We start from the raw sequence: 16,044 nt of genomic DNA, 5'->3' as shown, positions 1-16,044 counted from the left end.
TATATATATATATATATATATATATATGTGTGTGTGTATGTATTTGGAAAATATATTTTCAGGTACTTACTAGAACCGGAGATGGACGCTAATGATGAATATTATTTGTTGTTGAACGGCTCCCTCTTCGCGCCGCATCATGCACCAGTCATGCTCGTGCCCGGTGAGGATTACTGCATGGAAATCGTGTTCGATATAATGGACGAACTAGGCACACTGGGAAGCCTGGGTCTTAAACCGTTTGTTTGTTTTGCTGAAGGTGCGTGTGTGTGCGAGAAGTGAATATCTTATAAAAGGAAAAAAGCGAGTCCTTGAAAAACATTTTCTCATTTCCTTCGCGATTTTTTCCCGTTTCTTCTCACGATTCTGTCGCATCTTAATTCACTTAGCAAGTAACTTTCGTATATTCGCGCGATTAATTACACTGAAAGAAGGATTTGATAACAATCAGATTTGGTGAATATGTTTCAGCCAAGTGTTTAATTAATTAAAAATCAAATCACTTAGTTCCATATATCATACGCCATATAAAATATATAGTAAGATATATGGAAGTAGTGATTTGATTACAATAATCAAATAACCAAGTATTTCATTATCAAATGTAATATGTTGCACATACAAATGACAAATGTTGAAGCAAAGAGAAATAATTTGAAGGAAAAAAAATCCAATTTTCAGATACGTTTTTTCTTCTATAAAATTAGTTTCTACACTTCGAAAGATTTTAAGAAAATAAAATCACGCAAGAAATATTTGGCTTGCCCGTTGCTATTTATAAAATTCAAGGAAACCACTAAGTATGTTAATTAAAATATATGGATGCGTTTAGACGTGACCCAGACACACCAAATATTTTTGTGATTTTTTTTTTAATTTTCTAAAGTATAAAAACTAATTTTATGAAAGAAAGAAACATATCTGAAAGTTGAATTTTTCACCTCAAATTATGTTTCTTCGCTTTAATGTTTGTTATTTGTACGTACAACGTATTACATTTAGTAATACATACTGACATACTTGGTTAATTATATTGATCTCATATCTACTTTTGAGTAGAGTTAATTTTTGAAAAACCACATCTACCTTTTCAAAGTCCACGCATGTTACAGGGTTTCCATTAAAAGATTTCATTTTAAATTTAACGCTATTTTTAACTTATTAAAGGTAGAACTGTCATTCCTTAATAGCTGACAAATAAAAAGTGTACGATTAACAAAAATGGAACGATATGCTCTTCAACAACGTAAAGAAATTGTGAAAATTCACTACAAAAATCGTGAAAATTTCACGCTTTGTACTGCTTTCAACAGTTCGTAAAGTTCGTACTGCTTTCGGTGCTTTGTGATGAAGCACCTTCTCGTCCAGCAACCTAATCAAGAAATTGATGGTTTGGGTCAAGTTGGTGATGTAAAGATTCCAACCCGTGCTCGGCCAGTCAGATCAACCGACGAAAACATTGCTGCTGTGGCTGAAAGTGTCGCAGAAAACCTAAGTTTGCTGACCGACTTTTTTTGACGTGAAGTGGACGATTTGAATCTGGACGATGTTTATTTCCAGCAGAACTGCGCATCGTGCCGCATAAACAATCGCGAAACAATCGCTTTATGAAAAGTTCTCTGGGCGCTCAATTTCTCGACGCGAAGACTTTAATTGGCCGCTTAAATCGTACGATTTAACACCGCTAGACTATTTTCTTTGGGGGCTATGTGAAAAATGAAGTCTACGCCAATGGTCTGCAAATGATTCAAGAGATCAAGGACAATATCAAAAGTGTTATTCACGAAATCGAGTCGCAACTATGTGAACACGTGATGCAAGATTTCCTCGAAAAAGTGACCATTTGTAAAAAAAGTCGAGGCGGTCATTCATCAGACATCGTGTTCCACACTTAATCGTACAGTCTGTACTTTAAATTGGAATAAAAATATCGCCACTTTTTCAAAAAAAAAACTTCGTTTTTCTAATCATTTAAAGTAAAAATCTCTTAATGGTTACTTCTAAACTCTGTACTTGTTCTTACATATAAGAGTTTAGATGTTTTTTTATATACTCAGCGTATGCTTTTTATCTTTCTAAGTTTTATTGTTAGAATAGCTATACATAGTAGAATACATGGAACTACGTGATTTGATCACAGTAATCAAATATTTAATCGTTAAAACACTCAGAAAATCTTGGTAAAATTGTTATCAGATTCTTCTTTCAGTGTACCTTTGAAATCAATCGAGAAGCTGTGTGAAATTGATCGAGGAAATTAACACGTCGCGGTCGAATATGAAATGTCGACGCGTTTGACTTTACTCATCGGCCGTTCGAATCCTCTTAACGAAAAACACCACGATTTCAGCCGATGTTGCCTCGACTGCGGACACGCGGATCATTATTTATGCCTGTGGGCTCCTGATCTCGGTTCCCTTCTTGATCCTCACCATCGTGGCGTACGCGATAACGCCGAGATTGCGAGATGTCCACGGGAAGGCTCTTTGCCACTATTGTGGCTGCTTGGCGCTTGCCTTCACTACTTTGGCCATTACGCAACTCGCGAGCGCCGAAATGCTGCCCGAAGTGTGCGTTAGTATAGGTAAGATAATTAATTTCAGTAAGATGCCCACGCACGATTCCGCGCGAAAGCCGAAATATATATGTATATATATATATATATATAGCATGCATCTTTATCTGACGCAACATCGTATAAAAATACAGGTTATATTCCTTCGTAAATTCATCGGAAAGAAAAGATAAAATCTCGATTGACTAGGAAATCTCAACATTCGAATAAATACTTAATATGGAATAGTCGGCTAACAAGATGAACTCCCTGCATGGGAAGAAGAATTCGCTCTCACAGCTAAGAACTAGCTATCCATATAATACAATTGAGATTTATCTCTCAGATCTCATTTTTAGCTGTGGGAATTAATTTTTTTTCTGTGTATACTGTAGTCATCGGAATTTTAGTTGTTACGTCGGAGAAAGTTTCTCTAAGATTTAATCCCGGGAAAAATGATATTATATATGATTATATATAATCTTAATATAAAATCCTATATAAATTTTGCTCATAAATGTGGTTACATATATGATCGTATGTCTATACGAAAAAAATGATATTATGTCGTTTAATTAAATGTCGATATCATGTGCTGTCAGAAGCTGTCAGAAGCACAAATAGTGAGAAACATTTATTTCGATTGTATTTGAATATAATTTATAAACAACAGTGTTTTTTCGGGCATATATGATATAGTCATATATGAGCAAATTCCATATATGACTTTTTTTCCCCGGGAATTTTCCTATCTCATTCAAGGTAAAAATATCAATGCTTGGACACGCACCTAACTGTGGGTATTCTTATTTTGATCTTTAAGTACGATTGTTTCGTCTTTAAACATAAAATATTTGTCACACACACACACACACACACACACACACACACACACACACACACACACACACACACACACACACACACACACTCAATATTGAAAATTTGAATATTTGTATTTAAAATAAGAAAAACAACAAGAATGTTCAAGGTTAAATACGTATTCAGGTATAGACTTTTACCTTATATGAATTCACCGTGTAATTTGATTTTCGCGATGTGAAGAATGCTCGATCTGGATCCCGTAACTATAGTTTTAGGTTGTTTCTTTCTCTAGAGAAGTAAACTGAAACGTTCACAAGACGACGGAAGTAAATCCACGAAAGGCACGACATCAACCTGGAATCCAGGTCGAGCCGTCAGCGATGTCTAAGAATTGTCAACATTATTAATCGAACGTTACCGCGAAAGTTTCAAGATAAGCCGTGTGAAGTTTCCATTCTCATGTACAGTCAGTGGTAGCTGCAACACTTTCTCTTTCAACGAGTTTCGCATCCGTATTGAATAGAATGTATTTTTTTTTTCGTGATTCTCCGGAGAGAGAAGAAATTTTCTTATTAAACATCGCATACATTTTTCGAAGTTCATTGAGGCTGAAAAACGTTACGATCTTCCTGCCACTTTCCGTATCAGAATTTGTGCGTTGAACTCGTTGCATTTGGTCCGTCAGCTGAACTGGTTGCATTAGTTCAAGAAATGTACGCACACTGAAGCGTGAAGATCTCACACGTGCTTCGATATGTACATAAATTTCTTGAACCGGTGCAGCCAATTCAGTTAAAGAGATTTTAATGGAACGCAACGTGCGGCCAGCGTCGATTCGCTTTTGGCGCGGCACGCGACGGCACGCGATCGCAGACAGATTGATCTGGAAAGCGGGGCCGGGGTCGTTTTCAGCGTTCATCATCCAGTTCTCATTCGTCGCCTGCTTCTTTTGGCTGAACGTGATATGCATCGAGACGTGGCTGATGGTGCGCTACCACGTGAATCAACGCTCGTACAGGCGCACCCCATCCAAGTTGCTGTTCTTCTACTACTCTATATGGGCCTGGGGCCCGCCGGCGGTCCTCATTCTCGTCTCGATGGCGATGGACCTCAACCCGACGATACCTGCGACCTACGTGAAGCCCGCATTCGGCAGGGACAGCTGTTGGTTCAAATGTGAGTCCCGATTCGCTTGCGTCACACCATTCGCGGAGCTTGCCATTCGTTCGTCCCACTTGCCTTCCATCGCCATTTAGAACACACGATCATCCGATCGCGCACCGTCTCAACCATCATTCAAACCTTATAGATACATTACTGCGTATCGTTGTGAAATTGCTGATAAACGCGCGATCATCACGGAGAAACAAATTTTCGTTAGAGCAGCAAATGTTTATCAATGTACAGCAAAAGAATTTGTCTAGACAGCAAAGAATTTGTTTGGACAGCAGAAAGATTTGTTAAGAGTATTCATTGCTACTTGCTGGATAGATGGGCGATTAATGCTCTTAACAAATCTTTCTGCTGTTTAAACAAAATTTTGTTGTTGTCTGAACACATTTTTTTGCCGTCATATTGACAAACATTTGTTGTTCTAGCAAAATTTCTTTTTTCCGTGCACAATGACAATCGCCATTCACGACTCAGTAAGCAATCTGTTAGCAGTCTGACGACAGATTGGCGACAGATCCATAGTCATCTATGTTCGCAATTCGCTGTTGTTCTGCCGACAGAGCCTGCTGAAAGAATCTGACAGCAGATTGGCGACAGAAAGTGAACAGGATGTTCCGTTTTTACAGTATGTTCCATTTAAATATATCGGAGCGACAGAATCTGCTCGACTTTTGCCGTCAGTCTGTCGTCAGATTAGTCGAGATCGATCCTATTGTATTTTTGCCGGCGATTTGCTTACATCAAGTCGCAATGCGTTCGATCAAATCGTGCCTTTATCCGACGAAAATTACGCAACTGCATCGGTAACTTCACCGGATACTTCATCGGGTAAAGGTACCCATCGTCACTTGATCGGACAGTAAAAATAACAATCAAATACATCATTTAACCGGTTTTATCCGATGGACATTTTTCTCACTGACGTAAATATCTTCGAGCCCCTCTTCATTCCTGACATCTTCGGCTGAATGCCCGAAGAGGAAGAAAAGATAAGTGTTAATCATTCTCACTCCTTCCACAGCCGACGAGGAAGCGATGCCGTACTTCTATGTACCGGTCGGCCTCCTGCTGTTCGCCAACATGATCCTCTTCGTGGTGACAGCCGTCAACATCAACAGGTATCAGCAGGAGCTGGCGCTGCGACGTTTGGCGAGGAACGAGAGTTGCGACCGGCTTGAGCAGAAGCTCTTCCGCAGGCTCAAGAGGACCTTCCTCGTCTGCCTGGTGCTCTTCTTCTTGATGGGCCTTAACTGGACGATGGAGCTGATCTCCTGGTGGATCGGCGCCGACCAACTGGACTGGTCGGCTTTCGATCTGGTGAACGCCCTCCAAGGTGTGCTCATCTTCGGCCTCTTCGTACTGAGAAGGCCGATCAGGGACTTCGTCTGGCATCGGATACAGAAGCTGCGTGGGATCCACACCACCGAGCCGGAAGTTGGCAGCATGGAGTTGGCGCTGCTGCCTGTGATGCCTGTGAACGGCGACTCCGGGCTGCCCGGACAGACTATCATTCAGTGATAACGTAAATCAATTAAAGTTGAGTCGAGCCTGCTCGCGCGTTTTCGACGTCGAGGCCAAGTTCGGCGGGAGGTCGTCAATCAGCCTGACGAGCTCGAGACGAGCCGACAATCGGACCCAGTGGAAGGTGGAGGAGAGCGAGCCGAAGGCGTGCGCAGCACCATGAGACGGAGGTTTATTTTAACTCGTCGTTACCCGGATTGAAACGCCTCGATCGACGAGCGACGCTGAGATATATCGGCGCGAATCGCCGCACGACGCACGTCGCCGAACTCGCCGAGAACGGCTGCACCTGGGCTTTCCGGTTAGCGCGGAATTAGCCCGGCGAAGTCCGGTGATGCTTTCTCGCGCGCGGCCGGAGGTGACTTTTATTTATACATTCGAAGTCGAGCGCGTAACGCTCGGAAGTGTAATAGAGCTCTAGTCCTTTTTCTTCTTCTCTCCCAACGTGCGATATCCGCGAACGGAGAGGCGGCGAGCGTTCTAGCATGTATTTCCTCGAACGTGAAGTGCGGTCCGCGTCTGCACAGCGAGAATTTCAGCGCGCGTTTCGCGGTTAAGCCGCCCGACGCGTTCGATGAAAATAGAATATTCTCGCTCGCCAATTACGTAATACGTGATTCGTCTTCTTTCCCGGCACGGTGCACGGACAGTATGTGCCATGTCGCGAGTCATACATGCACTAATTGTGGAATTGTGAGAAACGATAATAGAGGGAACGACCTTGCCGGAGTGGTTCTCGAGAATTAAGCATGCAATATTATCGCGTCTCGCCTAGATACGACTCGGCTACACAAATTAGAGCCGAGTCCGGGCGTGCGAAATAGCCGGTAATAATTAATATACATTGTTACAATGCCGTAGTGTTACGAGGAGATGTGTACGCGATGTTGACCTTCTCTCGAGTCGATGTTCGTGCCGATAGCCCTGCAAGCAAGAAATCGTTAACACAACGATTATTACGATGGCGTGTTATAACATGTAACGTTTCCAAATGTACCTTTTAATATCGTACAACGTCATTGTTAACAATATTTGACCCAAACATTAAAAGTAACATATATTTACACACATTGTGACTTTAATATTTAGGAATATTATATTATCGAGTAACAGTTTAAATACATTTATAAAATATTATGTCGGAATGTTTGCAAAATTCATGTTAAATCGATGTTTCGAAAGATTGCTTCAACGTTTCTTGCTTACCGGGGACGTAACATTCGCATCCTCGTGTCTACGCGTCGTTGACCTACACAACATCGTCGTCGTCGTTGTTACGTGTAGCTCGCTTATTTATTGTCGTGTTGTGTCGTCGGCAGGTGTTAATTTATTATTGAATAAATCAGTTTACGACGAACGTGACGTTGTGATGGGACGCGTGATGGGATACCATGGGGGGAGGATTAACACCGAGAGGCGAAACGAATAAAAAATACTAATATCCTTTATTTGCATATTCCCACATTATACATTTTTGTTCGTTTCACTTTGCACCACTCTCTCTCTCTCTCTCTCTCTCTCTCTCTCTCTCTCTCTCTCTCTCTCTCTTTCTCTGTCGTCTCGGTGCCTCTATAAAAATAAAATATTACGGACATTTATGCGGCGGCAGGTGCCGCCTTGCCACAACCTAGGTTCATCGCTACGAGTGATCTTGTTGAGAAGCGATGTTAAACGGCGATATGTGAGTACACCCGTAACGTCGTGATTAACCATTAACGCTCGGGGATCGGGCGAAGAGGGGAGGGGAGGAGAGCGAACGATACAATTGCCTTTGTCTATTACTATATACGTAAGAACACAGCGTGGGCGTCAATGGATGATCGAGGAAGACCTCGAGTGTGCGTGAAAACGTGGCGCGTGCACTCACTGCAAGCTCTCCCCTTAAAGCGCATAATTAATACGCGCGACGCGCTCGGAGCGCGCGAAACCAGGTACCAAAAGTAACAGTTTAAACAATTATACCTGCTCTCGAACACGGTTTAAGCACTTTCTTCTCGATGCGGATCGGAACGGTCGAGTGATTAAGAATAGGCTGACGGTCCAATGAGAGAACTTAACTTGCGGAAATGAATCAAAAACAAATTCTCTCTGATATATTCTCAAGCTGTATCGAGAAAAAGGTGTTCAGACCATGTCGAGAGCAAGTGTACGTAGGGAAGCATCGATATTTCGATGCTTTGGATTTACGAACTACACACACCGTGTCGAAAGCACCTTACGATTTAAAGGCCATGTTTCCTGACTCGCTTAAACATTTCTGCTAATTCAAAGGAGTCTACGCAGGCGGAACGATTCCGCCTCTACATCGTTATCACAATTTCTCAGGAAAAGTCGTGTGGTCGTCGGTAAGGCGGTGATACGAAATTAGATCAACGAAGAAAAATGTCCTAATCGAAACGTGGGCATATTAGGCGAGGTGTCGCCTTGCGGCGCGAGGATTGGTGTTCACACGCAAGCTTCTAAGTGAGATCTGTCCGGCAAGAGAAGTTTACGTAGACGAGGCGTTCACCTCGATTGGTCCACGAAGGCCCGTAAACGCCGGACTCAAGCCTAAAATCTCCATTAGGTCGCCGCGTTGGGCCACGTAGACCAAGCAATACGTTTCCGTCAGACGAAGCGCCGTGTCGCTGAAGAATATCCGCTCGGTGCTCGCGGCTGACTCACCGGGAACTGAGGTCGACTTGCCTGGTGTGTCATTAAAAAGACGATCAAACAATGCAATCAATCAATGACATTGGAAAACGAGATCGGGGAGTGTCCCTGTCTATATTATCAGACGCATATTAATTTTTTACATTTCATTGACTTCCGAGGACCAGCTTTATAATGCTCATCTATCGATCGAATTATATTAAGGAACCGTTATTCTAAAATTCTATTATAAAAGATATATCTTATAACGTCATTTCACTTTGCTATTACAATAACCTTAAATAAGCATGAACCCGCGCTAACTGCATTGTTGATAATAACGGGAACAGACGTAAATTTTGAGTGTGTGTGTCAATTGAAATTTACTTTTATTTTTATTTATTTGTAACTTGAAACTTCAAATTCCTTGCTTACTAATAGAAAAATAAATTTTAGTGTGAAAAGTATTGATATTGTTTACAAAAATTATGAATAAAACGAGTGATTTGACACACCTCATAAGGTTGCGGTGGTAAAAGCGCTGATTGATACCGAAATTATTCTAATCGAGTAAATATAAAATTAGTAGCCTTTCTTCTCCTCCTAACCTGTATTCTATTAAAAAAAATCAAAGTGCGTCTAATAATATGGTCCAGGAACTGTAATAAAATGGTGAACTCACCGCGGCTGACGTACTCGTAGACGATGTAGTCGTCCAAGCTGGAGAACTCGTTGGAGAAGAGACCTATCCAGTCCGCGTTGCCCGCCGTAAAGTCCTTCTGCAGCCTGTAGGATATGAAATGTTCCGCCATAGTGCAATCTTGAAATTCCACGACGTCGTCTTTCACGTTAGGTCTCACCTGAAGAAGGTATGGTTGTTCGTGTATGCGTGCAGAATATTACGGGGGGAGATGTGTATACATCGCAAAAATGCCTACCGTGATATCGAACTCTCCAGTTACGGGTTTGTGATCGGAAACGCTGTAGTTGGAGTGGCTCTTGTAAGTATGCTGCACTGTATGAAGCTGTATATCGTCGTAGATGTCCACTGCATTAACTTTGTATAAGATTCTATCGGTCCAGGATGGTCTACGCCTGCATGGCGGGGAATTAAAAATGCAGAACGCATTTAGAAATCACTTATGTGTGTAAACCACTTACAGTCTGTCTAATAAGAGCGTGACCGACGATAATTTTTAAACTATTTATTATAAAATGAAAATGCATTACATATGTACCACATAGCGTTATAACAGGTACATTTTCTGAAGTAATTAGATACAGATACTGAAAGGGAAATGTAAACGGATACAGATATAAATTTGAAGTAAATGGATATAGATGCATATATATCATAAGAATATATATATACTTCGTGAAGTGTATCTACAGTCCTTGACGATATTATTAGACGTGTCTTAATTTTTTACATTTCATTGATTTCCGCGGACCAGTTTTATAATACGGCTCATCTATCGATCGAATTATATTAAGGAACTATTATTTTATAAAAAGTATTTTTTATGACGTCATTTCTTGACTGTTACAGTGACCTTAAACAAATATAAACCCGCGTTAGTTGCATTGTTGATAATAACGGGAGCACACGTGAGTTTTGAGTGCGTGTGTCAATTGAAATTTAGTATTATTTTTATTTATTTGTGACTTGCAACTTCAAATTTCTTGCTTACTAACAGAAAAATAAATTTTTGTGTAAAAATTATTCAAATTGTTTATAAAAATTATGAGTAAATTGAGTGATTTGACACCTTGGGAGGTTGCAGAGGTAAAAAACGCTGATTGACACCGAAAATTATTCTAATGGATTAAACATAAAATTAGTAACTATTATTTTCCTCCTAACCTGTATTCTAACTTGTATTTTCGAAGCATGCTTTCCTTTTATGAATTTCACAGCATACTCTCGAGATAAAGATTGCCATATTGAACGAATCTACTTCATTGTGTACATTTTTTTCCACCCAGCTTCATCTTCATTAAGGATCCTGGGTCGTCGCTGCGACTGTCTTTGTTTGATGACGTAGAAGCGAGAAAACGCATGTCAAGAATTCTTGCGTTTTACGTTCAAATAAGAAAATATACTCACAAAATGACATTTGTGATCGATTCAATACACTTATAAAATGAGACGAATACTTTTTTTTATTTGGACAATCAATAAACATCTACAAAATTAATTTGACGCGGAACCATTCATTTTAACCTTTTTTCTCATGATTTTATCAATGCTAATTTTACGACTATTTATTGCTTGTCCGAATAAAAGAAAAGTGCACGTTAATTTTACAAATGTGCTGAATCGATCACAAATGTCATTTTGTGAGTATATCTTTTTATTTGAACATAAAACGCAAGAATTCTTGACATGCGTTTTTTCGCTTCTGACATCATCAAACAAGGGCAGTTGTAATGACTACCCAGAAGCCTTAATGTCCAGATATTTTCATTTGAACTTGCATCTGGCGATTGTAGTGACTAGTCTAGTGCTTCGACGTTATTTCCTTCCCTCCATTGGAAGCAAAGACTATTTCAATGTTTTGGGTCGTTGTCCTCTTGAAGGATCCAATTCCGATCTTTATTTAGAAATCATTTTTTGACAAATGATATTAATGCTTATTAGTAAATTTTTTGACACTTTTTCTCAATTCTTGGCACTCCAATTTTCCATAAAGTAAACCGGGGTGAATTGAATCACAGCGAGAATAGGATTAATATAAGTTTGAGACAGTTGTAGTTAGTTTTTTCTTTCAAACGAGCTATTTTATCGTGTCAGTAATCTCTGTGTTTATTTCCTCGCATTTGTTTGAAACAAAAAATCAACGACAATTGTTTTAAAACTTATATTGATTCAATTCGACTCGACCTACTCTACATTCTAGCATTTATCGTTAAATACGTCGTTCTCAAGCAAAAGTCAAACAATAACTGAGACTCCCTGTATAATGCGTCGTAGAGGAAAAATTCTTTTATCTACTCATTCAAAAGTTTTCAATGCAACGGTTTCCAAAGAGAAATTTGCCCGGTCACGTTCTTATCAAACAGACCGTACGTGAAACGGGATACGATTCCCTGCGACTCACTTGAGATCAAACGCCTGAGACTCGAATTCGTATTTGTAAGTAGGCGGGAATGTGACAACATTCTCGGTGAGCTCGGCGAAAGCTTGACCGTCTCGCATTACCATCCTCAGCTGATCCCTCTCGAGGAGTTTCTCGAGTTGCTTCTGCTTTACCATCGAGTCTATATCGACGGCAGTTAAGTCTTCTCCGTTGAGTCGAAAGTTTAAGTCACCGATCCAAAATATATAACTGCCGTGAGAAAAGGAGATATTGTTAACATTGATTCTATATAAATAACGCATGTAACACATTCACTTCGACGTGACAATGTTTCGTACTCGTGATATAATATCCTCGTTGTACACGAAACAGTAAAAGTGTGGTCAGTCACGATGGTGTTGTAATCTGAGATCCTGTCAGCTAATAAGTGGTCATGGGGAGTTAAGTGTGTATTCACAATGCAAACGCTGACACCGTACGCAGCCATTCTTATACTCACAGCACCTTTGTTTCCCTGTATGTAGAGACAGCGTAGTCAACACAACAATTAATATTCGTCGTAACATTGGTCCAGTTTCCACCGAAGTTTCCAACCTTCAGTTTTTTCGATGCGGAGTGCGAATGTATAGTGTAGTTTTAAAAGTATACTATAGTTTTAAAAGTTCGAGAAAAAATTTGGGTCTTTTTTCCAAATTGTCCGTGGTTTTTTCGATTTCTCTCCGCGGATGAATGAAAAAAAAAATTTGGAAGAAATCGTATTTTTAACGCGATTTTTTTCCGCAGATTTTTCTCGGTTTCTTTTTGAGAAAAAATCTTAAAAAGCGGTTTCTTAAGTATACGCAATAAAAAATTTTATATTACGAACAGTTAACGCAAATCTTTATGTTAATTTAACAAGGTGAATATATTGAAAATTAATAAGGCTAAAAAGTTATGAATATATTAACATATATTTATGTATTTTATAAGGCTTCTGGATAGTCGCTGCGACTGTTTTTGTTTGATGACATCAGAAGCGAAAAAACGCAATGTATAAAATAAAAACAGGAAATAGAATAGCAAAATTATTCACATTTACGACTTAAACTTTGGTTTTACCATATTAAATGTCAAGTGGTACCGGACCGAAGGTTTCAGTGGAAACTAGACCGTTGTCTCTTACCCACATGCCGCCGAAACCTGTTCTGGTATATTGAGCTTCTATGGATCTTAAATGCGTTAAATGTTTCCTCAGACAGAAAGCGTTTAGAACGAGACCTTGTAACCGCTGGGAACGTATCTTGACATAGTCATATTTCTTCAGTATATCTCTGGAAATGATATCAGCAATTAACCTCCCTGTCTCTCTATTGAATTTGCACACATAGGGCGATATTCACAGCAGCCGGATCTTATATTTAAGACCGTCTTAAGCTTATCTTCAAATGGTATGCGGCTCATTTCACTTGTTGCGAAACATCTGAAGATAAATTTGACACTGTCTTAAATACAAGATCCAACTATGAATACCAATCTAAGTCATGACTATATTCATGAGCTAAATTCATGTGTTGCTTCAATTGGCTTACCTAAATGCTTTAGTCCAGGGATCTTCGAATAATATATAGTCCAATACTATATTCTGAGGCTGAGACTTAACTTCTTGTAACCTGAAGAAGCATGTAAGCAGAGAAAAATATGAACATGCCGTCAGAATGAGATCTCAGGTGCATGGAGAAATGTAAATACAAAAAAGTACCTACCCTATAAAGTATAAGTCTGGCCAATGCTCTGGCTCTGCGTAGGGTGTGATGCCCAGGAGCTGGTGAAGATCCTGCTGGAGACTCGGGAACTTTGTGGCCACGTTCCACGTGACGAAGTAAATTCTGGGCGCAGAGAAAGGGACATGGAGCGTCAAATGCTCGAGGAGAGAAACAGATGGTCTGTTCCTTATAGCTGCTCTGCCGAACTGGTGTGCGATAAGTTGAGGTGAGACAAGTGTATATGTTTTCTCACTTCAACTTATAGCACAAGTTCAACAGTGCAGCTATGAAGAACAGACGGAAACTGTCTTACTTCCTCGGGGCGACGTGTCAACGCACGATGTCCGAGGAGTGTGAAAAAAACAAGTTGCTTCTGGACTATTCCGTGAGCTCGAGCTTACCTGAGCTGCTTCACCGGACACGCCATATCGACACGCCGCGTTTTTTACTTTCCAACTTATATAATTTATTTACGATACGGCGAGAATGTGCGCGCACGTTACATCGCGTCGTCGGACACGCACAGCAGCGAAGAAAGACGGCGAATCATCGTTCCTGGTCAGGTTAGAAACCGGCGCGTGGCGGATACGCACGCACGCACTTTCACCTGGCTATGTCGCCGCCCCGAACGAGTTACTGAACGTTCCACCAGCGAGACCCGCGGCTTCCATCGGCGCGAATAACATATGTGCGGCCGATCGGTGTGCACGACAGCAGTGTCCCACTACGATGCCATATTGTTGACTGTCTTTGACAGGTGCGCGGGGAATGATCGCGCGTTATTACCACCACCACCTCCACCAGTAGCAGCAACAGCAGCAGCACCGCCACCTTAACGTAGATGTGCGTCATGTGACGTCAGGCGCGCCTGCCGTTATGCAACCGCAGCTGAAGCTGATGCGCGCGTGATCGAGCGCGATCGATGCGCACGAGTGAGTGACACGATTTTCCTCATTGTTCGATGAGAGAATCTTTGACCGTTTCTCCACGAATGGTTGAAACTCGCTCGATGTCCAGATGGAGTAACTACGTCAGCGTACGGGGTAATTTCTCGTTGTCGTGTGCGAGTCAACTCCGCGAAGGAGAGAGCAAGCTATCGCAGAAAGAAGCGTGTTTTGGATTGATTTATTCAATTCTGATTAAAGTATATGTTCAGAGGAAAGTATTTAAGAATTTAGTCGGGATATAAGGTTTATCTCACAGACATAAACTTTCTTTCATAAAAATAAACCTCCGAAACACGGTATCCCATGGACGTTCTGTGAACGTTCTTAAGACATCGTTCTCAGGACATCCTTAGAACGTCCCTAGGAGATCTGTGCTCTCCGGGCTTATATTTCGATGAAATAAATCTTATATCTTCCACAAATAAATGTTTAAGTGCTTTTTTCCTCGGTGTAGTTTACAGGCTTAGGAAAGCCGAGTTTTTTCAATTTTTCCGATTTTTCCTGAATCTGAGTTGAAATTTGAGTCCTGCTTTAAATCTAATTTAGTTTTACGTTGAGTGTTCAAGGATCTTCTGTTGTGCTTCTTTGGTACTAAAAAAGGAAATATTATTGCCGTTTTCTCCACTTGAGGACTTAACGTAGAATTCAAAATTTCGACTCGGGCTTTCGGTTTCTTTTTGCAAGAAACGTGAAAAAACGTTTTCTTCCATTTTTCCCACGGATTTATTCAGTTTCTTTCAGTGAAAAAATTTAAAAAAGCGGTTTTTTAAAAACTATAGATTAAATTAATCGATAGTTAGCCGGGAGGGAATGTTAACATCAATTCTCAGTTATGTAGTTTACCGTTGAACAATAACGAACAGGTTAATAATTCTGCGTGTTAGCAAAATATAGGCGATACTTAACTGATAGCAATTTTAAATATAGATTGCAAAGAGAGGAAACGCGCGCGGAGAGACTTTTCTTACTCGTTTTAACAAACTCGTTTTAACAAACTGTCGTTTATTTTCTATGTTTTCAGCTAAATTAATTATCGATTAGCTGAAGAGTTTGATAAAAGTTTCCTTTAGTCTTGGCGATATTTTACGAAAAACTGAATTATCTCTATTTAGACTATATGTGTAATTGACAGAGTATTCAATATATTTTAATTGAGGAAAGACAAAAAAGGAACTAGAGAAATTGGCACATATTTTTCCTAACGTTTGGAAAAGTTACGGAGATGTTTCCTAGAGTGTTTACCCTGAAAAAAATTGCTACGTCCAAAAGTAAATAACTAAGGAATATTGGAGTGGTTCATTTTATTTGGATTAAGTAAATATTACTCGAATGTAGCATTCTTTCTCTTCCAGTTAGCTACATTTAAGTTCAATATTTACTTAATCCAAATAAGATAAACTGCTCTAATACTCCTTAGCAAATATTTACTTGAACGTAGCAATTTTTTTTCATTGTACTTAATTTAGTTTTTCAATTAATTACATGGCAGAAAAAGAATTAGCTCCCACAGATAAAAATTAGTTGTCCTTATGATACAATTGAAATTTAATTAATTTAGCTAGTTTTTTGTC

At 40.0% G+C, this 16,044-nt stretch overlaps 2 protein-coding genes across 5 annotated transcripts in view; one reads left to right on the top strand and one right to left on the bottom strand.

Annotated features, from left to right (window-relative positions):
- The window catches only part of LOC106751404 (G-protein coupled receptor Mth2-like), a 15,885-nt gene extending 8,725 nt beyond the window's left edge, over positions 1 to 7,160 (top strand). For all 4 annotated transcript variants that reach the window (XM_014632291.1, XM_014632290.1, XM_014632293.1 and 1 more), the window contains 4 exons: positions 63 to 259; positions 2,351 to 2,584; positions 4,292 to 4,555; positions 5,574 to 7,160. In XM_014632291.1, coding sequence (XP_014487777.1) covers positions 63 to 259; positions 2,351 to 2,584; positions 4,292 to 4,555; positions 5,574 to 6,070 — 1,192 coding nt within the window. In that variant the 3' untranslated portion in view covers positions 6,071 to 7,160. The remainder of the gene's footprint in view (positions 1 to 62; positions 260 to 2,350; positions 2,585 to 4,291; positions 4,556 to 5,573) is intronic.
- A 339-nt stretch (positions 7,161 to 7,499) lies between these two features.
- LOC106751406 (inositol polyphosphate 5-phosphatase K-like) lies at positions 7,500 to 14,299 on the bottom strand. The gene is made up of 9 exons (XM_014632294.1): positions 13,928 to 14,299; positions 13,527 to 13,649; positions 13,353 to 13,433; positions 12,947 to 13,094; positions 12,123 to 12,298; positions 11,806 to 12,033; positions 9,643 to 9,799; positions 9,387 to 9,564; positions 7,500 to 8,758 (listed from the first exon to the last, which is right to left on the bottom strand). The coding sequence occupies exons 1-9, from the start codon at positions 13,951 to 13,953 to the stop codon at positions 8,562 to 8,564; spliced, it is 1,314 nt and encodes a 437-aa protein (XP_014487780.1). The 5' UTR covers positions 13,954 to 14,299; the 3' UTR covers positions 7,500 to 8,561.
- Positions 14,300 to 16,044: the final 1,745 nt, after the last annotated feature.

The sequence above is a fragment of the Dinoponera quadriceps genome, unplaced genomic scaffold (genome assembly GCF_001313825.1).
Source record: "Dinoponera quadriceps isolate SergipeBrazil2010 unplaced genomic scaffold, ASM131382v1 scaffold8983, whole genome shotgun sequence".
Classification (NCBI taxonomy): domain Eukaryota; kingdom Metazoa; phylum Arthropoda; class Insecta; order Hymenoptera; family Formicidae; genus Dinoponera; species Dinoponera quadriceps.
Note: the sequence above shows the minus strand (reverse complement) of the source record. Positions and strands in the feature narration are given on the sequence as shown.

Excerpts from the sequence above, each read along its gene's own strand:
- LOC106751406 (XM_014632294.1), bottom strand. The coding sequence starts at position 13,953 with ATGGCGTGTCCGGTGAAGCAGCTCAG. Across the intron at positions 13,095-13,352 it reads CCCTGGACTAAAGCATTTAG|AGATATACTGAAGAAATATG; the intron begins GTAAGCCAATTG and ends TATCATTTCCAG. Across the intron at positions 8,759-9,386 it reads CTACGAGTACGTCAGCCGCG|GCAAGTCGACCTCAGTTCCC; the intron begins GTGAGTTCACCA and ends ATGACACACCAG.